Genomic DNA, 24,915 nt, shown 5'->3' with positions numbered 1-24,915 from the left:
GACCGGTTCCCAGTCTTAATTTTGCCCATTGGCTGCGTGCCCTGCAGCAGGTGCTTGACTTCTTTGGACTTCAGGTTCCTGCACTAGGGGTGACAATGGATGCCCCCCCCCCCCCCGGTGTCATTGTGAGGACTGAACAGGTGATACACCCACATGCCTTTGCACATGCTTCATGTTTGGAATACCTCTTCTCTTCTTGAAGGGAAGGCAAGGATGCTAATTTTATGGATGACCCAATGGTGAGAAAGTGTATACTGTACAATCTATAGCATAGATGACATAGAGGCCAGCACATTTAATGAAACTAATTGTCATTCACTTCACAAACTGACTGCTGATCCTGTGTACTGGGCATTCTGGAGTCTAACTTGTTGCAGCTGGTCCATTATAAAGAAGAAAGAGAGACCCAGATTGGGGAAGACAATTGTTCCAGTTCACCCAGCAAGATAGTGGTATGGCAGTTATGGGCTTCCAGCCCAGGCTCTTTTTCTAGTCCTTGAAGCCTTCATAAAAGTCAATGCTACCTCCTGATGAGTTTAAAGTCAATGGCACAGTTAGAAAATGAAGAAAACTGGGCAGAAGCAGCACAGAGACAAATCTGGGGCTTTAATAGGCCGTAAGTTCAGAGAGACAGCAGCACATGGTGACAACCTGGCCTCTTGGAGAGTCCTCTTATTGAAGCCCTGGGCCACCTGGGTCAGCAGCCCCACCTGCTGGCACCACTCACTGAGCTAATGAGGCCAGCCTGAAGCTGTTATGGGGAAGTGGTGGGAAGGGTGGGGGCCCACATTAGAGGTCTCCAAGAGCAGGTCTTCCTCACCTCCAAATTCTAGAAGACAAATCTGTTCTTATGTTCCTGCAGGGTCATCAACTTGAGACAAGATGACACTCTTCTGTTCTTATCTGGGCATGAATAGTCTTCACTTTGGAAATATTTTTATATTGCCAAGACTATAATGGGAGGGGTGCAGCTGCATCAATCCCTGAGAGAGGTGAGTGGGGCTAGCCCCTAACAAATGATAAGCTTGTTGGCTGGGCCCAAGGGCAGTCAAATATCTGCTTGGCAAAGGTGCTGCTAGTGGAAAGGTGGCTCAGATGGCTTAGGACACCCTGTGAGAGCTCACACAGGGCAACCACCTGAGGTGTACACATGCTCCAGTTAGCTTCTCTTTTCTGGGAACTGAACCACAGAGGACAGGAAGCAGGGCCTGGGCCAGGGCCACCCTCAGGAGGGAAGGGGCCCTAGGAAACTCTTGGAGGACCATTTATTCATGCACTCATTCCTTTAGCAAATACGCAGTGACACCTTCTGTGTGCCGGGTGCACACATGCCATGCTGGGTCACAGGGCTGCACAGACCCTGTAGCTCCCTGCCATCAAGGAGCTCAGAGACAGACCTATCAGTCGTGCAGTGTGAGCAGTGCTATGAGAAAAGGAGGCCCAGAAAACGCACCTCGTTCAGTCCGAGGATCCAGAAAGGGCTCCTGGAAGGACAAAGTCAAGCCGAGCTCTGAGGGGCAGGTGGGAGGGGGCTGGCTAACAAGTTGGGGTTGAGGCGGGGAGGTGTTCTTGGCATAGTGAACAGCAAAGGCACATTTCTGGAGGGGAAATGTAGAGTGTCCAGAATGATTTGAAGTCTAGCAGGTAGTGGGGGTGATGAAGACTAAGAGGCAGGGGAGTGGCAAGAGATGAAGCTGCCAAGGTCAGCAGTGACTGGCTAGAGGAAACCCTGAAGAGCCCTGAATGCTAAGCTAAGGGGCTTAAGATTATTCTGGGAATGATGAGGAGACACTAACATGTTTAGGGAGGGACAGGACAGGACCAGATCTGTGTTTCAGAATTATCATTTGAGGACTGGAGGGCTAAACCTTGAGGCAGAGACACCGATAAGCAGGTTGTACTATGGTCCAGGCTAGAAAGGGCAGCCCAGAACTAGGCCAGTGGCAGTGGAGATAGAGGTAGAGATACATCGGTGATGTGGAAAAGTGGATGGAGGCAAGAGATTTTTAGGAAATGGAATGAGCAAGTCTTAATGAGGGGATTGGGAGGGCTGGAGGAGAGGAGTCTCGGATCTTAGTGCCACTCACGGAGATGAGGCAAAGAGAGAAAGTGCAGGTCTGGGGCAGTGATGGACTTAGCTTCGATGTGTTAAGTCTTGAGATTTCTATGGGGACTTCTAAACTTACCAGGCATTTCCTTTACGGTTTCTAGGCCTTCTCCCTCCCAGTGTTATTAGAAAACTATCATATATTTTCTTTGAGTAGTTTCAGTTTTCATATTATTTTAATCTGTCTTGGATTTATTTTTATCTATGGTGAGAAATAGAAGATCTCACTTTATTTTTTCCCTAGTGGACAGCCAGTTGTCCAGTCACCATTGATTGAACTGTCCACACTTTCCCCACCCTTTTGAAATGATGCCTCTATCAAATATACAATTCCCACACATGGTCTGTTGGAGCCAAGAAAGAGAACGAACAAGAAATGATCAAAGAGGCAAACTGGACTGGGGGCCAGCGGGGCAGCAGGGTGACAAGCTGCTGACCTTATGGGGTGATGAAGCAGTGTTGCCTAAAGGAAGATTCAGACACAACCTGAAGCCTCCTGCCTAAAAAGTGCAGCCTGGTAACATACCTTATTAGCGATCTCTAGGGGCTGGTGAGGAAGGGCCAGAGCCCATGGAGCAGGGGCCAGCAAAGGGAGGGGTGGGGAGAACAGCACAAGGAGCAGCAGCCATGTAAAGATGAGAGAGCACAAACCCCAAGTGTGTCAATATTCTAGAACCTCATTTTGTTGCCACATCTGTCTGTCTGTCTGGACATCTCGGCAGCAGCATACCTGAGAGCAAAGGGCTAGTGGGTCAATCCCGAGCCTACTCAACAAAGGACTGCCAGAATAAATATGTACCCAGCACCACAAGGGACATACACTAAAAAATTATTTGTTGTTTATCTGGAATTCGAATTTAACTGATGTCCTATATTTTCATTAAATCGGCAACTCTACACTGGGGGCCAGCATCTCAATTCAGGATACAACAGCAAATGGTAGCTCAAAGGAAGATAGGGGCTACGCAGTGAATTTAGGACTGAACCAGCAGAGGGCCCCTGTATATCCTCAGATTCTGGGTTCGAACCCAAATGCCATCATTTACTAACTGTGTGAACTTGACCAAGTTACTGTACTTCATTTAACCTCTCTGTATTCCAGTTTCTTCTTCTCTAAAATAGGAATAATAATGATTAATTACAGCAACTACTTCCCTCAAAGGCTTGTTAGAAAGATGAAATGAGTTTTTATTTCTGAAGTGCTTAAAATAGTGGCTGGGTTAGTTATCATTATTGTTGCTGTTATTACAATAATATTGTTATTCCAACAGTTATACCCTGATATCCCACAACCCCTTGTTCTTTGTCCCAGCCTTGGCCCACATAATCCTCTGGGCCCCAAGATGGGCTACCTTGGCCCACCCGACACCCTGTCCTCAGCCACAGACTCCCTCTCCCCGCAGACACCCTCCCGCAGTTCCCTCCCGCTCCCTTGGAGACAGGGCCCTTGCAGCCTCAACTCCAAAGTGACCCCTCTTCTAGCCCCTCCCCTCGGCCCCCTCCACCCCACCGAGGTGCCTGGAGGTGCCACAGGGCTGATGGTGAAGGATGATGGTGGTTCTACAATAAGGGGAAAAGGCAATTTCATCTTGATTAGCAGGCGATTTCTCTCTCCGTAATAAGCGTGCTCCAAATAATTAGCGTGTTTTACGTAATAATGAAATTACAGAAATGCAGTCCACTTATTCAAACAACTCACCATTACCATATTTTTAAATATTAGACTTAATTAGAGTTTATCACTTCAGAGAAGTATGCGGACCGAAGATGTTTTTAAAAAAATCCTCATAAAGTGTTTATTAAGCGCTGGTAAAGCTAGGATAATGATGTGTTTGGAAATTAAGGCAATCAAACACTTACCGCCGCTCCTGGAGGCCGGGCATGGAAATGAGGCCATTACACGCCCATTACCCGCCAGCTCACAGCCACTTAGGGGGCGGGGAGAGGATGCGCCTGGCCGAGAGGGCATAGTGCCCGGAAACGCCTGTGCCAACATCCCACAATAGCCTGACCAGTAAGCACAGCATCAAACCCCTTATGTCACTTATATCACACTTGGCTACCAGGAGCCCAACTCAGACTTGGCCAGGCAGATGACTGGTTTGGCCCCAAATGCCACAGAAGATACCCAAGACCAATCCTGATCCAGACTCCCAGGCCAGGCAGGACACATCAACTCTATTCAAACTCCAGTGCAGAATGGGGACAGAAGCCAGGTTGGGCAGCCAGAGAGGTCAATGAGAGGAGATGGAGGTGGAGGTGGAGGTGGAGGAAGCTATGGACCCAGAGCAGGTGCACCACTCCCAACTCTGGGCCACACAGGAAGGGGTAGCTAGATTGGTGGGGAAGGATCTAGGAGGAAGCTGGGGAACTGAGCTGGGACCCAAAGACGCGGAGGAGCCAGGGGTCAGGCTCAGGAACACACCTTGGGACAGACCAGAATCAGGCAAAGCAGGCAAGAAGGGTGGCGGGAGAGGGGCTGATAGCTCCAGGCCCCATTTATCCCAGTGAATAACTAATTCCAGAATTTATAGTGCTGGGTTTTTGTTCTGTGGCCATTTATATCTGCGAGGGGAGGAAATGAAGAGGCAGCGCGGACGCCACATCTTTCTGTGTTATTGCTTGTCTGCCATTTGCAAATCATTATTAATTGTGGGCCCTAGTGGCGGGCCGGGTGGGGGCCGGGCTGGGTACATCCACATAGCTCTTCATCAAGGACCCCAGCCGCTGCCCCAGAGAGCCAATTACCCCGCCCTGATTGGGATCAGATAAAGAGGGAATTTTTACAAATTAGGGAATAAATAGAATTTCCACACAGGGCGCGGGCAGGACCTGAGAGGCTGTAATGAAAAACCATCCGTCACCATCAGTGTGGCCTGGGCACGCAGCCCCGGCACTCCCTCCCCTTGTGGGCCCACCCTAATGCTCAGGGGCCTGGGCGTACAGGTCTAAGGACACCCCAACCCCTCCAAGGCACGGAGAGGAGTTCCCCATTGGGCTGCGTGTACACCCTTTGCGCTGAAGAGGCCTAGGCCTCAGCTCTGACACTGTCCCTAGTGCCACCTCTCTCCTTCCCTCTCTGCCTCTCCCTCAGGTTCTTGACCAGGAGGAGACTGAGGCAGTCCTGAGAAAGGCCAGAGCTGGGAACCACAGGGCAGAGACCATATCCATGCCCCTACAGCTATGGCAGCCCTAGGGCAGAGCCCCAGCCCCGTGGACTACTCACTCTGGGCTCCCATTAGCGCTCCTCCCCTTGGATCATTAAATATGTATATCTTATTACACGCCTTGTTAGAGTATCGAGCTCTATTGACTGATGATAAATCCTGAGCCTCGTCCTGGCCATAAATTTATCTGGAGATGATGAAGACTCAATAATCTAGTCAGGCAGATAATATCATCGGGCCTTAAAAAAGATCATTACATTATATGTCAGAATTAAAAGTGAAATACGCTGTAGTAACAGGGCGGCTGCTCTGGCCATTACAACGGGTGCCCGCCTCCCCCTCCTCATTGCCAGCCAAGGCCCCATCCGGGTAGAGGGGCCAAGAAGCCTCGCTCTCCTCCTGGCTCTGGATGCCAGAGCTAGAAGTGCCAGAGGACAGCCAGATAACCTAAGGCCAAGTGAAGGAGGCCTGGCTGGGGAGAGGTTAAGGGTTAGAGGTGGCTACTGAGAACAGCTGAGCACATCTGCCATACCTGGCCACCACCTCTGCCCCAACTAGGCTTCTACCTGACGCTGTCCCTAGGGGTCTCCTGTGAGACTGTCTTCTGGGGGACCTTGAGTGGCTCCAATGGGAAGGTGACAGGCCTCACACCCTTCAGAATGGTCTAACCAACCAGGGCAGATTCTTTCCAAAATGAGGACACTGGGATACGAGAGGTTAGACTACTTGCCTGCACTGCCCAGGCATCTGTGACCCGGCCCCAGACCCACGTGCCAGCAGCCTATCTGAAGCCTTTCTTGTGAGCATGTGCTATCAATCCAGACCATGGCCACCTCCTTCCCAAGAGACCTGCCTGTCACAGCCTCTACACCCTGTCCTTTGAGAAACTTACTGCCAGCCTCTTGGTTCTTAGACCTCAGCACTAACGACCGTTTCCATTGTATCTTATTTCCACCCATTTCCACAGTCACGCCCTCCACCTTTCTAACATCTTCCACTGCTCTTCCTTTGAAATATTAAATTCAAATATCTCTAGTTACTGACAATAATACACTTTTTCTTTCATCGCATGGAACCTTGAAACCATTTATACCTCTACTCTCTCCCTCCTGTCTTCACTTTTTTCCTGTCTGCTTTTGACTGCTTACCCACAGCCATTCCCTCTCTGCCAAGCTGGCAGAGCCCACTCCTCCCTCATGTGCAAGGTCACTCCTCCACAGTTGGAGCCATTTGTGGTGATTCTATCCCCCTCGCTAGCATTGGTTTAGGGGTGGCCCTGTGTTCTGGCTCCTGAGACAGGAGGGTAAGTTTGCTGAAAGACCTTCAAGGAAAATTTCTTCACTCTTAAGAAGAGAAGCACAAGGGGAAAATAGTCCTTTATATTCTGCTGGATGTTTTCATGTCTGCACATAATGTCTGGGACTGCAGAAACCATCTTCCAACCTTGAGGGGAGCTGGCCTGCAAAGAACGTGCTGAAGATAAAAGAACAGAAAAATGGAAAAAATCTGGGTCCGTGATGACATTGCTGAGATGCCGAATTAACCAACCCTAGGATCACCTTATCTTCAAACTTTTGGGAGATAATAAATCCACTTACTATTTAAGATAGTTTAAATTGGGCTTTCTTTTTCTTGTAGGTGAAAGCATACCAACTCATACAGAATGTAAAAGGCAGGAAAGAGAAGGACATAACAAGTGGACTCTATAACGTAAACTTGGCAGAATGGAGAAGGTAGGGCAAAGGGCAACGAGGACACTGCTATTTCAGGCTAGGCAGCTGGTAACCCTTGTTATGCTCTCTCCAAACATTTGATCAAATTGTTTCTTTCTATATCTCAGGACGCTTGCCACGTTGCTAAGAAGGCTAAGAGAGTCAAGTTTAGACAGGAACCCACGTGAAAACAGAGAGAGAAGAAAATACAACTTTACTAAGAAAGGTTTTTCTTATGTCTATAGGTTGTAATCTAAGTTGATTAAAAGTCCACAGCACCACAAAGTGTCATCAGAGGCTCAGGTTTCTTTTTGCCCTGACCTTCTCAGCTTGTTGCTTACAATTTCCAGGATATCTCATGGTCCAAAATGGCTGCTGGAGCTCCAATCATCATATCCACATTTTACTAAAGAGGAAGAAGGAAAAAGCAAGAATAATGTACTTTCCAGCTAAGTCACTTCCCTTTAAATATTATTCCTGGAGGTCCTACACAACACTTTTCCTTTATCTCACTGGCCAGAACTCAGAGACATAACCATATCTAGCTGTATGAGATGCTAAAAAAAAGTAGTCTTTTAACTGGGTACATACTGCTTCCCCTAATTACTGGGGCTCTATTTAGTGAGGAAGAAGGGCAATGGATGTTGGACATGTACCAAGAAGTTTCTGTCCTAGCAACATAACCGATACACCTCACTTTGGAGCTTGGATTCCATGGTCCATCATCTCAATCCTTTCTTGCTAATATTCTCAGCCCTCTTGCTCCCTTTTCCTTCCATCACCCTTGCCTGGAAAGACCCAAACTCCGCCTTCTCTATGCTTGCATCGAGGCTGAGTGTGACTAGAGAAAATCACACCATATAGATTTGTGCCACTCATAAAATCACAGTCATCAACCTCAAGTGGGTGTATAAAACTGCCCAATCTTCTATGTTCCTGATCAGTGCGCAGGCTCTGTCTCCCTTTTTCCCTAGCGACAATTTCAAATTTTCTGTTTTCCACAAATCTCACATCCCTTAGCCCCAACATCACCCCTGCCCTCCTCACCCACACAATCCTGTCTCCTACTTCACAGGAAACACAGAAGCCACTCTTCTGCATCTGTGCCAGTCCTCTGTTCTCATCCTGTCGCTTCTAAAGCCCATCCCTCCCCTGCACCCGGGTCTGGTGTCTAACCCTGCTGCCTTTTCAGGGCCTTACATTATGAGTAACTCCCTTTCTCTCTGGTCCCGCTTCAGTTGTTTCCTCTGCACTGCTTCCTTCACAAAAGCATGTAAAATATTACAGCTCTCCCATCTTTAAAAACAACCTCCCTTTAGCTCCTTTTTCCATGTGGCTAGTACCCCATCTCTCCTCCCTTTTATAGCCAAACTTCCGAGTTGCTACCCCTCCAGGCCTCATTTCCTCATTTCCTACCCTGCAATCTGATTTCCCACCAGTGCTTTACCAAACTGCTTCCTCTAATGATCCCCATGACCTCCTGGGGCTGAAGGCCAGTGGAAGCTTTTCAGGTTTAGATCGACCCAGCGGACTATCTCAGGCCTTGCTTGGCTTCAGTGACACCCCCTTCTCTCTCCATCAACCCTCCTCCAGCTCCTTGGTACCTTCTTATTTTTCTGAGCACCCCTAAGATGTGGGGTTGCTCAGAGCTGCCATTGGTCCTCTTCCCTTTTCACTCTCTACTTTCCCTAGGCAATTTTATCCACCCCTTAGCTTTATTTACCACATATTTTCCAATAATTTCTAAATCTATATTCCCACCACCACCATCCTGGTCCAGGGCACCACCGTCTCTCATCTAGGGGATAGCAGTGCCCTCCCTTCACAATCTCCTCCCTGGTGTCCTTCTAAGCCACAAATCTGGTCATTTCACTCCCTGTCTTAAAACCCTTCAATGATCCTGGAACAGAAAAAAGACATTAGTTGAAACACTGGTGAAATTCAAATAAGATCTTTAGTTTAGTTAATAGCATACTACCCACGTTAATTTCCTGGTGCTGATCATTGTACTGTGATTATGTAAGACGTCAACATGAGGAAAGCTGGGTAAGAGATATACAGAAACTTTTCTGCAAATGTAAAATTAGTTCAAAAAGTTTGAGTTAATTGAAACAAACAGCCACCTCCCAGAGGTGCCTCACTGCTCTCAGGACAGTGTCCAAACTCCTTTATAAAGCTCCGGGGTCTGCCCAGGTTCCCCTCTTGGCCTCATCCTTCCCACTCTCCTGTTGGGCCAGGGGTTCAGGCCTCTTTGGCCTCTTGCCTTTTCACTCGCTCTTCCTTCTGCCTGGAAAGCGCCTCCCTCACTTCTCAGCTGGAGCTCCGCCTTGTTCCTCAGAACGTAAGCTTGCTGTTTCCTGAGGGGCCTTACCTGGGTCCCCACATTTGCATTAGGAACCCCTTCTGTGTGCTCCCATAGCACCCAATGTTCCTGCATTGTGATTGCCTCTGTCACCCCTGCTGGACCACAAACCCCTTAAGGGCACTGATGTTATCTACACAGAGGCCCTCGGTAAATATGTATTAGGTGGAAGAAAGGAAGCACTGGAGGAAAAGATCAGGGGACAGGACCACAGGTGACCTACTCTAGCCCTGACATCTGCCACTAGAAGCCCAGACATGCCCAGGCCCTGAAAATCAGTCATGATCGTGTCCCCAGCTTCCAAAGTGCTGGAGACTTTGGCCCCTTCCCCACCTCTTCTCCTTCCTAGTATCTGGATTTCAAGACCTGCTGTGCCAGGACACTGACTGGGACCTGAGCTCTCAGCAGTCTGGCCAGCCTGTCCTGCAAACCGAGGCATCTGGGGTGGTAGCAGTGGTGTTGGGCCCCCCTAGTCCTAGCCAATGATGCCCTGGAGAAGGGCCTAGCTATGCCTGGGGACTCTGGGAGGGGGGCTGCCCTCCCTAAGCCCAGTCCCACCTGGTAAATATTTCATCCTCAAGCTGCTCAGCTAATCCCTATTAATTTCAATACAGCCGCCTTGCCTGGCTCAGCTCCCAATGCATTATTTATCCCCTTTGTTTGTTTGTCGCTAACAGGTGGGCCCCAGCGGAGGCGCTGACTGGGGACAAGCCTACTCCATCACAGTGTGGTGTGAATTAATCATGAGGACTAATGGGAACCACCTCAGCCCCAGGCACTTCGCTAACCACCTCCCCTCAGTGCACTCCCCCCACCTACCCCGGCCCTGGCACCCAGGGGTGGGCCAGGGCCATTTCAATTTACCTCAATTCAAAACAACACATTTTATATACTATCTGCCCACATAAGTCAGACACTGTTTCGTTTTGGGGATACAAGCTGAACAAAACAGACATAAGTTTCTGCCCTCAGGGAACTTACAGTCTAGTGGGGAGAGAGGCATTAAACAACTTATTTTTTAATTACCACCAAGACAAATGCTATAAAGGGGAGGTGCAGCGTGCTATGAAGGAGCAGTGCACAGGGGAGGGGGACCCGACCAAGTCTAGGAGTCAGGGAAGGATTCCCTGGGGAAGCAAATTTGGAGCTGCACTGTGAAGGATGAGCAGGAGTTAATTAGGCAAAGGGGTGAGAATGGGGGGCTCCCAAGGTAAATAAAACCACATGGGAAGGCCCTGAGGTGAGAGAAGGCATGGCAGGTTCCAGAATATGAGGGAGGGCACTGTGCCGGAGAGCAGAGGGCATGAGGAGAGCAGCTTGAGAAGGGGTAGGGGACCTCGCCTACACCAACAAGACCCAGCCTGGGGACGCTCTTCTCCCTAAACGACCAGCATTTGTCCTGGTGGCTTACCAAGGAGTCATCCTGAACACTCCGATACAAACACACACTAACAGCCCCTCTGCTAACTAGAGCAACATCTCATTTCTTGGCCTTGTGCTTGTGGCTCCTGAGAGGCGGTCAAGATCACCAATCCTCAGCTGCAAAGATCAGGAAACTCAGGTAAGCTCTTGGCCTGCAGGCTTGCAAGGGGCCTGTGTGGGCCTCTCAGTACCCTGAGGCCTAGGGCCATGGACCCTGCGGTGGGACCAGGCCTAGGGCTGGGAACACTGAGCCACCTCAGCCACAAGTGCTCACGTTGCCTCCCAGCAAGGAACATCCCTCACCTCTGAAAACCCAGGACTGGCCTGGCACCCAGAAGACTCAGCAAACATCCTCTGAATGAACAACTGAACAAAAGTGAACACCCCACCATCTCCCAGAGGGATCTCCTCCCAAGACACTCCCCTCAAAATTTTCCAGAGATTCAGAAAGAGAATGGAGCTAGCTTGTACTCAGGGTTTTACAGTACTTGCAAATGCATTATCTCCTTCACCTTCATAGTAAGCCTGAGAGGTAGGGGCCAACATCAACCCCATTTTTTTTTAAAGATTGGCACCTGGGCTAACAACTGTTGCCAATCTTTTTTTTTTTTTTCTGCTTTATCTCCCCAACCCCCCCCCCCCCCATACATAGTTGTATATCCTAGCTGCAGGTCCCTCTAGTTGTGGGATGTGGGACGCCGCCTCAACGTGGCCTGATGAGCGGTGCCATGTCTGTGCCCAGGATCCGAACCTTGGGCCGCTGCAGCGGAGCGCGCGAACTTAACCACTCGGCCACGGAGCCAGCCCCCTCAACACCATTTTAAAGAGGAAGAAACAAGGCTCAGGATGGTGAATGACTTACTCAGGACCACACAACCTGGAAGTGATGAGCCTTAACTAGGAGGAGGTCCGCTTGGCTCCTGGCTCCAGCATATCCATAGATCCACCCCCTCTGTGGGCATTTCCCCAGGGATCTCTCTTGGTGGTTCCAGGGACTCTAGCTCTCCATAACCATCTAAAAGGCACCTTGTTTATGAACCAAATGTAGCTCTGCCAGGGCAGAGGCCTCACTGTGCACATGGTCAGGGTTTGTAATTCTATTCAAAGTGGCCACTTTGAAAATCCATATGTCTCCAGGCTCCCCGTACATCATGGTGTCAAGTCCTGGAGGAGAGGCATCCATCAGCACCTCCCAACGCCATGGTCTGTGTGCCCACACGCCTGATCCCACCGCGTGCCTGTCCTGGGCTCCCGGCTGCTGTGGCGGCACTTTCTCACCCTGTGCAAAGGCTCACGCTTGGCCCAGCCTTACCCTTGCCTCAGACTGGTCTGGCTGCCGCGTCTCTCCACCCTCATCCCAAACGCCTCCTCTGCCCTACCGGGTCTCTGCTCTCTTGGAGCTAGGCAGCCAGCACGGAGGCAGCCTCGATAACTCGCTAACGTGCTGCCCATGCTGTTCTTAAAAATTTATGACTGTGCAACATGAAAAATCCGGCTGAGGAGCCGTCATTAGCGGCGCTGCCTCCCTCCCCCACCAGAGCCGCCCTCGTAAATTGAGATTTATGGCCGCAGCAGGCGGGGCGGGGGCGTGTGCAGGCGGTGAGGATGTTGTAGGGGAGACAGGGAGAGACCGATGAGGCAGCGGTGGGGCCAGGGGCTCCCCCCTGCGGCAGCTCCGGTTTATCACAGTCTGCAGTGATACCTACTAAGAGGAAGGTCAGGCCTGGGGTGTCAGCATCGCACGTGGATTCCGCTTAGCGGTGGGACTGGAGGGGGAGGGGCCTATCCTATGCCAATTACTGGATCCTTTAGATGTAGGGCCAACCAGATCTTGAGGTCCACGTGCCAAGCAAAGGTCTCTTAGTAGGAGGATTTGGGGAGGGAGAAGGTTGGACCTAGGGAGGAGCCATCATCCTTGCTGGGGTCATAAGGCCTGGGTCCCCAGAGTCAGCTTCTCCAACCAGAAGCATCTAGATGGGGCTGTGATTGTGGTAAGGCAAACAGAGAATGGGGGAGGCGGCAGAGGGAGGGAGGATGTCAGGCACCTCACCTTCTCTCTCCTTTTTCTGGTAGGAAGAGCCGATGGAGAGGATATTAGAGGCAGGAGTGCAAGTACTGGACTGGTCCCATAGCCTCCCCCCAGAGAGGCCAGGCTGGGGCTGAAGAGGAGGTGATCCCACAAGTCTGCCTCCCTCCTGCAGGCCCTGCCTATTACCTCCCCTCCGCCTCCTCCCCTGCTCACTTAGCCCTGTCAGCCAGGCCATTATGAAATTGGGGTTTCATTTACAGACTAATTAAACATTACAGCTTGTTCACAATTACAACGCGGGGATGAGGGAGTAACTAATTACGGAAGAAATGAGCTAACATTTATCTCTGCTCCCACCCTCCCTCTCCCCACTGCCCCCCCCAATCTGGCTTCCTCCCACTCTCTGGTCAGTACCAGCTCTCTAGGCTTATTTCCTAGGGTGGGGGACTGGAGGGGCCCGGTTCCCACTCACCCTGGACACAAGATCCGACTGCTGTTCCCAGCTACTCTAGGGGAGGGGCTGCGCTCCCAGGGCCCTGCCACAGGAGACAGTCAGGGCTTTTGTGCAAGACCCTGTGGGTGTGACTCAAGTAGGGGACCCTGTGATGGTAAGCGTGGCCGTGACGTCTGGGGTGCGGGTGTGGGGGGGTGTTCTGGTGTGTGAATGTGACGGTACTGTGGGGCTGTGTGGCTCTATGTATCTTTATCTTGTGGGGCAAGGTTTTGGTGTGACTGCTGCAGACAACTATTTGTGTGATGGGGTATAAGCATGAATGAACCATGCTCTCATCCCCAAACCCCAGGACAGACTAGAAAAGAACTAGGTGGTTGCAGGAGGTGATGCTCAAAGCAGGCCTGGAACGTGGCCCAGGCAGCCCTGTGCCCAAATCCCCACTGGGCGGCCCCATTCACTTCTGCATGCGAAGTAAGAGAGGCAGCAGGGTTACCCTGCTGTGGGGCTCAGCCCATCCCTGCCCTCAGGCTGGCCTTGACTTCTGGCCAGATGACCCCCTGGGGCCCAAGGAGCCTCCTGGGGGTCTGGGGTGCCCCCTGTTGGCAAGAGTCTTGGGGTCTGCCTGGCCTGCCACAGAGTTTAATAATAGTAACAGTGAGAGTAAGCGTTTCCATCCTTCCTGCCTTTGGGCAGAAGAAGAAAGGAAAGAGGAGGGAGAGGAGGGAGTGGAGGGAGCGGGCTGAAGGGAGGCTTTGAGGCCTCAGAACTCACATCAAACGGCCGGATCTGGGCCTAATTGTCTGACCCCTGCCCCTGCCTTCAATCAGCTCTGCGGCTCCCCGCCCGCCCCTTGCCTAACTAGCAGCCATGTTCTCCTCATTAGGACAAGTTCCCCTTGCACACGTGTCCCCGGACATGTCCCCAGCCCTCCCAGCTCCCAACCCTGCCTGGTGGGAGGGTACAGCAGGGACCCAGTTTTGGAGGGGCCCCTGAGACAGCTATACCCTCAGCCACCACAGCTGGCTGGCCTAAGCTGCTCAGCCCCTCTCTCTGAGCTGCAGGGGCCTGGATGCCACGTGCCGTGACATATCCCTGGGCGGGCTCAGCTGCTGGGTGCATTCTGTCCTCTGTGTGTCCTTCTTGCTACAGCCCAATTGTCTCAGACACACAGCTCCTGAGGGCGGGATGCGTTTGAATCCTGTCCCCTTCAGTCTGATTCAGCCTGGCAGGGGATCTCGTCTGGGTCAGGGTCTGTGTTTAGAGGCTAGGAGCTGAAGGAACTTGCCTGCCTACTGTACAAGGATGGTTCCCTTAAATGGATCCAGGCGTGGTGATGTGTGATGTCTGAGGCTGGTGGCAGGGCGGTGAGGAGGTAGAGCTTGGTGGTTAAGAGCTCTGACCCTAGACAGATGTGTGCTTACATTGTGGCTCTCCCACCTCCTTGCTCTGCAGTCTTGGGTGAATAACAACCTTCTGGAGCCTCAGTTGCCTCACTAGAGGTGACAGCCCCTATCCCACAGTGTTTGGAAATTCATTGAGATAACAAAGTCTTCCATACTACATCTGGCACTCAGCAAATGTTGTGGAAGGATACTGGTATTGATGGAGGATTCAGAGCAGACCAAACGAATTCCTCTCTCCTAGGCCACAGGCCTCATTTTGCCCAGCTGGGGTCTGGGCCCTGGTCAATAGTGTCAAGGACAGGAGGAGCTGTGGGGAAGGGTCTAGAGCCCTGCAGAAGACAAAGAGCAGCTCCCAGGGGCCCCAGCTAGTACCAGGGGCAGAAGCACCTATGCTGGATGTCACACAGCAGCTTCAGGTTGGAGGGGCAGGGGCCCAGTTTAAGGACTGTGGTGACATTAGGTCAGATGAAGTAGGTCAGTAGGGCTGGTCCATGAGGTATGGATTGTCCCATGAGTACTGTGGGCCTGGGAGGAGGGGATGCTGTGAACACCACTGGAGTGAAGGCTGTCTGGGCTGCTCTAGCTACCCTCAGGGTACCAGACCTGTACAGGATTGGGGGAGGGGCTGGACTGGTCTGGGCCCTGACATTGTCTCTCACCTTAAACCAGTGGTAATGACTTGCAAATATTGATGAAAACGCAAACTACAAAGATTGTGTTTTTCGGGGAGTGAAGGTGGGGAGAGGGGATAAGGAGGAAAATAAACTGAAATGAAGTCCAGTTATCTCCCATCTGTGGCTGCTCCTAATCCCCCAGCCCTAAGGAATCCAATGCAGCCCCTTATCTGCCCTGTCAATCACTCCATCACCGCCCAGTGCTTGGTGGGCACTGCACGCCCTCACATACACTCAAGCACATGCTCACACATGCACACACACGCACACACTCACTCCATCGACTCTTGCTCCAACACTCCCGCCCACCCCCAGCCCATTACTCCTGAGTAGAAGCAGCCAGCACGCAGGTCCTGCCAGATGGATGCAATTTGCATAATATCAGCAGCGGAGGCTGCAAGATCACCAGGGGTCAGGGCGCTGACATCCCCGCACAGTCTATCTGCAAGTGCTAATTTGGCCGGCATTGATCTGTCTTTCTGATTTCTTTGTCATTTACGTCTGCGATGGTTTGACAGCAGATACAGAGAGAGACAAGGGGAGGCCAGGCCAGCCTGGGGCTAGGAAGGTAGGGAAACAAAGATTGTACTTCCCAGGACATCACACACACACAACACACACATACATACACCAGAACCTTCCTCCATCCACCCATCAGTTCACTTGTCCATCCATCTATCCAATTTTTCCATCTATGGTTGCTACTAAAGACTAGAGCCTGGTGTCTGACAAGGACCAATTCCTCAGATGACTCTGGGGCTCCAAGGGTGCCAGCTTAGGGAGGAAGGAGTGAGCACCCCTCTCCCTGAGCACTATCCAGGCAGGCCACTGGAGGCTGCCAATGCCTGGAGACATGGCCCTCCATCTCCCCTTCTCTTCAATTTCTCTGGGCCACACCAGAAAGAACTGGACAGGAGTCGGCAAGGAGGGTAGTGCTGGGGAAGCAGGCACTCCAGCTGTCTCTGCCCCCTCCCCATAAGACAGCTGAGCTGACTCCTCCCCTCCCAGCCCTGAAGATAGCTGAAGCGGGGGTTGGGGGTGAGGTACCTCACTGCATCTCTGGGACAGCCAGAGAGAAGACTATTAGGTTTGCAGGGGCCTCATATCAATACTTCACCAGCCTCAGGTCATCTGAAGCCCAGACACTGGGCTCTTACTGATTGTGAAGCCTTCTAGCTGAGCCAGAAAGTCCTGTATCAGATCAGATCTAAATGCTACCCACTGAACCCTCAGCCAGAGTCCCCACATTCTTCCCTGCCTTGCGAGAAGGGGTCACCATAGGGATGGGGGCACTGCTGGGATAGGAGTTATCATGGAGAAGGGAGGGGTAGAGATCACACCTCTTAGAAGAAAGACCCATGTCAGAGAAGTAGACATGGTCACTTGGTCAGAGGAGGCAGAGGGCTTGAGCCTCCCACGGGTGAAAGCCCCTCCCCCCGCCACAGTGGCGCTGTCTTGGCCCCCCTCCTTTCCCTTGCCGATGGATGGTAGCAAGAGCAGGGTGATCAGAAGGAACTTCCTGCTGGGCAAGAGGGGGGCTGGCGTTTGGTGTGTGCTAATCCCAGGCCTGAGGTCTTCAGAGGGACCTGGGAACTTCAAGGAGGGGAAGGCAAAGCTGTACTGGAGACGAGCTCATTAGCCAGCACCCCCACCCCCCCACGAGGAGGAGGGCGGGCGGCCCAGGGAGCGTGGCAGCAGAGGCGGCAGAGAAAAGGCTGTCACTGTCCTTTCTTCCTTTTGGTACAAGCATCTCCCTGAGCCGACGATTCTCCCGCAGTGACACCTCTCACGGGCGCTAATGAGATCCGTGTCACAGAGCTAATGCGCTCTGACTGGACTCCTGATAGACACCCCACTCCTTCAGGGGACACCACTGGCCAGTACTGCCCACCTGGGGCCAGGCCCCCACCTGCCACCTGCCAGCCCAGCTCTCTAGCCAAACCATGCTGGGCAAGAAGCTCCTGAGAGAACCTTCTTGGTGTCTGGCCATCCTGCTTTACCATGAGCCTCAGAGGGACCCTCCTCAGTCCCTGAGCAGAGGCACTAAGCAACCAGGGCAGCACCACCCAGCTGGGCATCAGAGAAAGTTCCAGTTATTCTCCCAGCTAGCTGAAACCAGCAGTGTGTGGGGCCTCCACGTCCCAACAACAGGTGAGATTTTACTGACATTTCTTATGTGGATTTCAAAAGAGAAAGAAGGGAAGGAGGCCCAGGTCCTGCCCTTAGCGAGGTCAAGAAGGTAGGGCCTGATCACTACCCCCAACAAATTATCATCAGGACCCAAGGCTGTATTCCGTACACTGGTGCTGGGAGGACCAGCCGAGATTGCCAGAGGAGTTGGCCCCTGGAAGACAGGCAGGATTTTCCTGGGCCAGGAGGTGGAGAGCAAACTGGAACCAGAGTAAGAACTGTCGGGTCAGGAGGTCAGAAGGCAGTAGTTGTAGGGCCCTGGCTCTGAGGGTGACTGTGGCACGGGTGAAGCGGTGGCAATGCCTCCTTTCCTTTCTTCCTCAGTTGCTGCTAGCGAAGCTTTGTCAAGGCCTGCACATTTCACATGACACGGAGGGAAGCGAGGGATGTGAGCTTGTTTTCTTCCTCGTCGCCTCTGTTGGAAGCACAAAGCCTGGCACCACAAAGATGCTTCCTAGTTCAGCACCATGGTAAGAACACAGGCTTTGTGCTCGGAAGAACCTGGGTTTGAATCCTGGCTCCTCAATTCAACTGGCTGTGTGACCTCAGGCAAATCACTTAACTGAGCCTCAGCTTCCTAATCTGTAAAATGGGAATGATGATGCCTGCCTGCATAAGATTGGTGTGAAAATTAAATTAGTTATTATAAAATGCCCCCAGATAATGTGAGTATCTTGCTGACCCTTTGCTGAAATCAAAGGAGGACCACACGGCACTCAGCAGTCCCCTGTGGAGGCTGCCCTGCCTCGGGAGCTGCCCGAGCCCACTGCAGCAGCCATGGGCCCAGCAGTTCTACAAACATGCAGTCTCTCCTCACCCACAATCTGCTCCACGCCACCCTGTTCACCAGGCTCCCAAGGAGGAAGCCAAATCCACTCCCCCAAGAGGAGGCGTCCCTCCCCCTCAGTAAGGGGCCGCGCTGACAGCTATCAACAGCCCCTTTCTGCCCAGAGCGCCGTCCCTGAGCCCTACCTCTCCCTCGGTCCCCAGGGCCAAGCCATCATGCCTTCCTGATGATTGTACCTGTGAGCTCCGAGGGGGCAAGGCACTGTGTCATCTTTGCCAATACATTTCTAGCACCTACCATAGTTCCTGACACATAGTAGGTGCAAGGTAAACATTCACTGAACAAGTCCCTGCCTCCACTCCCACGGCCACTGCTGGCTCCGAATTAACCATTACCTCCCACCCACCTCACTGTATCCCTGCTGTGGCCACCCTTTCTGCAGTTTCTCCTCATAGTTCTCCCTGTACGAACTCTCAGACTGCTCTGACTGAAGCCCAACTCTGACCAGGTCACTCCTCTACCCCAACACTCCCACGGCTCCCCTCCAAACTCAAAGATCAGCCATGCACATCCATGCCAGAGAGCCCTCTCCCTGCTACAGCCCCTGTCAGCCCCACCAGCATGCCTGCCCCCTTACTCTCTCAGCAACTCCAGCATACCAGTGCTCAGCAGGAGGCCCTGCCAGGTAGGCCCAACAGGTTCCCCCTACCACACATACCTTAGAAAAGAGGCTCAGGAGATCCCTCTAGGGCCTACGGTAATTAGTGACTTGCACATTGCCCCCCATGGTATTGTGGGAGAACCAAGCAGATCCTGGAGATGGCTAAGTGGTGGGATCTGCAGAACCCTTACCCGGCATCACCAATGCCGCCTCACCCCCCACTAAGATACATACCACTCCCCACTCCAGGCTGGCAGCTCCTCACACAGTTAATTAGCACCATGTCACTGAGGACCAGCCTGAGTGGCCAGTGACGGGAGCTGACCCTTGACCCCAGGGCTGGGAAACAGTCCACATCAAACTCTTACAGCGCGACCCTTTTAGCACGCACAGTAACTCGGGGCACCGCCAGCTGAAGCTCATTAAAGCTGTCTCTTTGGCACGAGGGCCATTAACCTCACTGCTCAAAACCCACACCTCCCCTCCCTGCCTCTCCCAGCCCAATTAATGCCCTGCATCCTCCCTCCCTTCCACACACCCTCACCCACCCCTCAGAGCCAGCCAGGAGCTGGCAGGGCAGCCCTCTGCATTCCAAGATAAAAAGACTAGGTGCCAGGAACCCCCAGTGCCCTGGGGGGGATCTGCTGTTGGCAGGGCAGCAGAGGAGGGAGCTCCCTGAGCACCCACTGGGTGCCAGGCACTGCACAAGCCTCTTACACAGGTGACTTCACTGAATCTGCCCAACAGCCCGGAGAGGTGGGTAGCATTGTCCCTTGTCTAAAGTCACAGGGCTCTGGGTGGTAAAGCCAGAACTTCTGGCTCCACAGCCCTTACCACATTGTCACTCAGCCTTGGGCTGTCACCTGGGGCCCACCTAGATGGAAGAACCTTCATCTCTGAAGGAGAGAACACCTCAGGGGTCCTAACCCAGAGTCAACCTGGGTGAACAGACAAGATGGGCATCACTGAATCCCAGGAAGCAGCAAAGAGTCGGAAGCAGGGACCCCTTCCTCTCACAAGCACCCCCTGGGACAGACACACAGAAGCAGGGCACCCAACTCAACGTTGTGCAGCGTGCTTTAAGCCAGTTCCACTGGATCCTCCCACCAGCTGGACTCAATTTCTGGCAGCTCCTCCTCCCCAGGGCCAGTGCAAGTCTTCTCACTGGTTCTCGGGTCCCTCCCTTTCCCATCTCTCTTTCGTTGATTTTACTCATTCACTCACCCAGACCACTTCTTGAGCACCTGCTTAGAGCTAGTCTGTGCTGAACAAATGGCCTCACTGATTCTGAATCACAGCTCTGACCATGTTGTTCTCACTCACAAACTTCCTCTGTCACCCCCTTTAACCTGGCTTTTGAGGCCTGCTTATTTCCCCATTTACTTTCTAGCTGTTCTATAACCCAAATGTCCCACTCCAGTCCCAGGAAACTACTTGTAGATGTCTGAACTTGTCCTCTACATGCTGGGCTTCCTCATGCCCTTGTGCTTTTGTACACACAGTCCCCTTAGGTAGAAACCCTTCCCCCATTTTTCTGCCTGGCAAACTCCTATTCATCCTTCAAGGATGCCCTGACTCAAGTGCCCTCTTCTCTAGGAAACTTCCTGCTGACCTCTCAGGCATATGACTTTGCTAGGCTTGGGGTCTCCTCTAGGTTGGATGGAACAGCTCCTATGGGAGGTAACTGCAGTTGCTATGGCCCACTGACCACTTCCTCTTTTCCCCTGGACCTCAGGAGAGCCTTGGGGTGTCCCAACAAGAACAACGTGGGGCATCCCTGAAGTCGGTGAAATGTAAATGAAGAAGGAGAAGCTACCTTGGCAACTGAAGACAGGGGAAACCTCCCTTGGGGCAGCCCAAGTGTTTCTATAATGGCCCTTAGTACCCCTGGTGGCAACTGCCAGTCTCCATCTCCTCCCAGGATGTGAGCTCCCTGAGGACAGGAACTTCCACTCAGTATGCCTAGCACCCACTGGGCACCAGTGATGTCTATGGAAAGGATGAGGGGCTAGTCTGTAGCAGGTGACTGGATCATTTTGGTGTATCTTGCCAGCCCCCTCTCCCCATACCTCCCGAAAGGTACACAGGTTACGACAATGCCATAGGGCCACTCAGAAATACCCCTGCTCCTCCCTACTTAGAACAAAGCCTATGCCTGTCAAGTACCCTGCTTGAAAGCATTTGCAGGCACACGTGTGCACACACACACAAATAAGATATACAGAAACAAGCAGATACACTTTCTGATGGATACACATACAGGCTGATGGTTGCTTCTATATACAGACACGTGACCTCACGAAAATGTACACAGATATACTGTTACACAAATGCATCATTCAAATAGATATACACATACATGGACACGTATATATTCTTAGATGGACACACAGAGACATTCAGCTGAAGGTGTCAGACACACACACACTCAGACAGACACATATCCATACTGATATATCAGAAGCTAGCCAAGCCTCCAATGCCTAGAACCACAGCCACTCCAGCTTCCTCCTAAGCAGGAATCCCCCTGAGGGTGCACCCCAGCTGGTACCCCAAGTGGCCACTCCCAAGCCAGGCACCACTCACTGGAGGCTGCTGCTCCTGCGAGGGAGTCAATACCCTGTGGACGGAGCCATCGGTCAGAAGGACCCCGACTAATTAAAAGCTGGTGAGGTTTAAATAATTCATCTCCTTAACTCCCATTGATCGCCCAGTTTAGTGGCCACAGACTTGAAACAATATTAAACAGCCTTCTCCAGCTCTGTGGGGAGTGGGTAAGCTGAAATGTGCCCCCACCTCTGAGGACATCACCCACCAGAGTTGCAGCCGGGGGTGGGGGTACCTTGGCCTGAATCCAAGGCCACTTGTGACCCACCCAAAGCCCAGACCCAAGCTTCCTCCTAAATGTTGTTCTGAGAGATCTTTCCCAATGGTCTGGTTCCACTCTCCCCTCACTCCACTCCCCTTCCCCACTCCCCCCAGCTATGGAGAGTGCCCTGTTAGAGCACTGCATGAGCCACAGAACCCCTCTGTGTGCCAGGGGACTGGGGCATGCGGGCAAGGGACTAACCAAGCTGCCAAGGGGATATGTGGAGGGACTGACCAATGCCGCTGTGGGGCCGGCCTATGTGTTGCAGGCTGAGGCCCTTGTTCATGTCTAGAAGTCCATTCTTGGGCCAGCAGCCCATGGCGAAGCTGTAAGCCTGGAAGACAGGAGGCAAGAGTGGTTAACAGAGGCCCTGACCCTTGAACCAACCCATCACTCACCAATACCCACCCCCAGATTTTCCCACCAGGGGTTTACTCTCCTCATGCCACCTCCTGAGAGTCCCCTTGCTGGGTCCCCTTTCCACCAGGGCCCCCCACCAGAGGAAAAACCCTTCTTCCTCTAGAGCTCCCTTCTCCTGGGTATCTCCCCATCAGAGGCCCCCAGCCCTCACTGGGTGCCCCCTCACCAGGCTCTTCTCTAGAGAGCTCTCATTTGCTAAGATCTTCCTTATCAGGACACCTCCTCCCCTCAGGGCACCCCTTCACCAGGCACCCCTTGTTAGATCCCCCCTCTTCAGAGTCCCAGCACTCTGCTGGGCTCCTTCCCCACAGTATTACTAGTCACAGACTGGTGTCAGGAAGGACTTGGAGACCAACGTATCCAGACTTCAATCCACAGAAAGAAAACTGAAGCCAGAGGGGGCCAACCACCTGCCTGTGGCCAAGCTGACTTTGACAGGGAGGCAGGTCAGGCTGTGGAAGGCTAAGTGCCATGTGAGGGCTCAACTGAGATCACCTGGGTGACTCAAGCAGCTGTGAGGCGAGCACATGGAGGAGTGTGAGTGTGAGTGTGAGTGTGTGTGTGTGTGTGTGTGTGTGTGTGTGAGTGTTGGGGGAGCAAATCTCTGTTGAAGGTCAAGTGCTCACTTATGCATATTCAAAGCAGCCACCCATCGATCTGTACTTAATTGTTTTCCTGGGGTTGGGGAAGGAAGTGCTGGGGGCATTGATCTGTTCAGGTCCCCAGCACTCCACTGCCCTCTTCCATCCCCGACTCCAGCCACCTGGCTGCCACCGATCTCCATGGTTGGGGGGCACATGGCAGGAGAGGGACGGCACCTTCTCTTACATTGCCTTATAGGTATGATGACCTAATGTCACAGATGAGGAAACTGAGGCCCAGAAAGAAGAGACTTAAGAGGGTTGGAATGCTGTTAAGTGGCCCAACAGGGGTTTAATCCTGTTCAGCCTGCTAGCAGGGTCCTGGGCTTCTATGAGTGGGCTTGCGTAGCTAGATGACCCTTCCAACATTACCCATCCCCTCACCTTAGAAGTCCCCAAACACCAAGCTGCCCTTCTCCCAGTGGCAGGAAGGTGACAGTGTACAGGAAAGTGGTCAGTGGAAATGAAGCTTGGGTGAGTTCCTAGAAGCTGGATGATAAGTCCACTGATGGAACTAAAGTGACTGCCAGCCATGGTCAGATGGGCACCACAGTGCCCTGCCCCCCCCCCCCCCATCACTGGGTCCAGGAGATCCCCATCTCACCACAGACTCTCTCCCAGGGGAGAATGCTCAGCACAGGGTCAGAAGCAAAAGACAGGAGACTGGACACACAGTCTGTCCCAGGGCCAAGGGGTTGGGCAGAGGGCTAGTACCCTTCCTTCCCAGCTGCGGGAACCAAGGCTCAGCCCTGCGGGCACGGGGAGGTGAGGAGCCAGTGTACTTCAACCTCAGCACCTTCCAAAGCCATTTTCCTTGACCACAGAGGTAGAGCCACAGCCCAACTTCCCAGCCAACCCTCCCACCCTTTCTCGGGCCACAGCTGTACACACAAATTGGGGGCTGAGGGTGAGGCTCAAGGACACGGGAGAGGATGCTGGCTTCAAGCCAGGGCAGGGAGCAGGGGCGCAGGCAACAGGGAAACAGCCCGTGGGCGGTGAACAGCTGGAGGAGCTGCTGAGCGTGGTCAGGGCCGAGCTGGAGCGCAGCGGGCCAGAGAGCAGCGGCGGGCCGGCTTTCAAGTACTTTAAGATCACTTACAAAGGCCGGATTAAATGATCAGAAATTCCATTTAATAGGACAAATAAAGAAATAACAATCTACTCTATCAGCCTGGAGAAGGCGAGCTGGATGGGTTTTTTTCCCCTCTAAAAAGGAAAAAGGGAAGGAAGGGGGAAAAAAGAAGGATAATGTGTGTTTACTCAAGCAAAGAAAAAAATATTTAAGTGATGTCGGGGAGAAGATTGCAGTAACTAGTGAAGAATAACATCGTCTACTTTGCTGTCAAATCACACCCGAATTTCAGTAATAGATTCTCGGCTGACACTCAATTCAATTCGAAGGTGATCCTGCTTTATCCCAGCCCATCAAATATTAAACACTTGCATTAGCAGGTGCTGCCGCTTCCCGGCTTAAAGCGGCGGGCGGCAGGGCTGCTGAGGCCCCTCTGCTCTGCTCGCGGCTCGGGGACAGGGCAGCTCAACGTTATCTGCACGTCATCCTGAGTCTTATCACAGCTAAGCGAGAAGACCACTTCAGATAACATTAGACGCTTACCCCGACGTGTCACCATGATTAGATTATTATTATAATTACGACTCCCCAAGATCTTCCCCAGACTGGGACGTGCGGAAAGGGGTGGAGGGCAGCAGAGCCCAGGAGGGCCAGGCCGAGCCTGGCTGGAGCAGGGCAAGCCGGAACCCATGGCAGGAAAGCAGAGGTACTGGGCACGGCGGTCGCCCTGGTCCCGCCTGACGGATGCCTTTCAGGAAGGGCAGTCTAGCTTGTCAGAGCGAGGGCGAGATGAATTGGCGTCTCCACTGCAGCCACGGGTGTCATGCCGCAGTTTCATATTCCCAGATAAGGCGTGATAACCAATTGCTGCCATGACATGGCCTCATTCAGCACTTCCTCAGGGGGGCAGGGGCGGGGGGGCACGTGCACGTGGGTCTGCCAAGC

The 24,915-nt window shown here is 52.5% G+C and overlaps 1 protein-coding gene and 1 long non-coding RNA gene across 51 annotated transcripts in view; one reads left to right on the top strand and one right to left on the bottom strand.

Annotated features, from left to right (window-relative positions):
* Window positions 1-24,915, bottom strand: part of ERI3 (ERI1 exoribonuclease family member 3) — a 127,106-nt gene that overhangs the window by 3,532 nt on the left and 98,659 nt on the right. For 20 of the 50 annotated variants that reach the window (XR_011431455.1, XR_011431468.1, XR_011431454.1 and 17 more), the window contains one exon: window positions 22,072-22,171. The exons of 4 other annotated variants lie outside the window; for them this stretch is intronic. Coding sequence is in view for 35 of the 46 variants with exons in the window: in XM_070248564.1 (XP_070104665.1) it covers window positions 22,072-22,171 (100 nt within the window). In the remaining 11 variants the exon portion in view is untranslated. Of the gene's footprint in view, window positions 1-7,307; window positions 7,393-22,038; window positions 22,172-24,915 lie in introns of all 50 variants that reach the window. 26 more of the 50 variants (XM_014737338.3, XM_023631466.2, XM_070248556.1 and 23 more) reach the window with 3 other exon arrangements.
* Window positions 863-7,272, top strand: LOC111771067 (uncharacterized). The gene is made up of 3 exons (XR_011431526.1): window positions 863-992; window positions 6,913-7,007; window positions 7,115-7,272. It is a non-coding gene; the product is annotated as an uncharacterized lncRNA (long non-coding RNA).

This window comes from Equus caballus, chromosome 2, assembly GCF_041296265.1.
Source record: "Equus caballus isolate H_3958 breed thoroughbred chromosome 2, TB-T2T, whole genome shotgun sequence".
Classification (NCBI taxonomy): Eukaryota; Metazoa; Chordata; class Mammalia; order Perissodactyla; family Equidae; genus Equus; species Equus caballus.
Note: the sequence above shows the minus strand (reverse complement) of the source record. Positions and strands in the feature narration are given on the sequence as shown.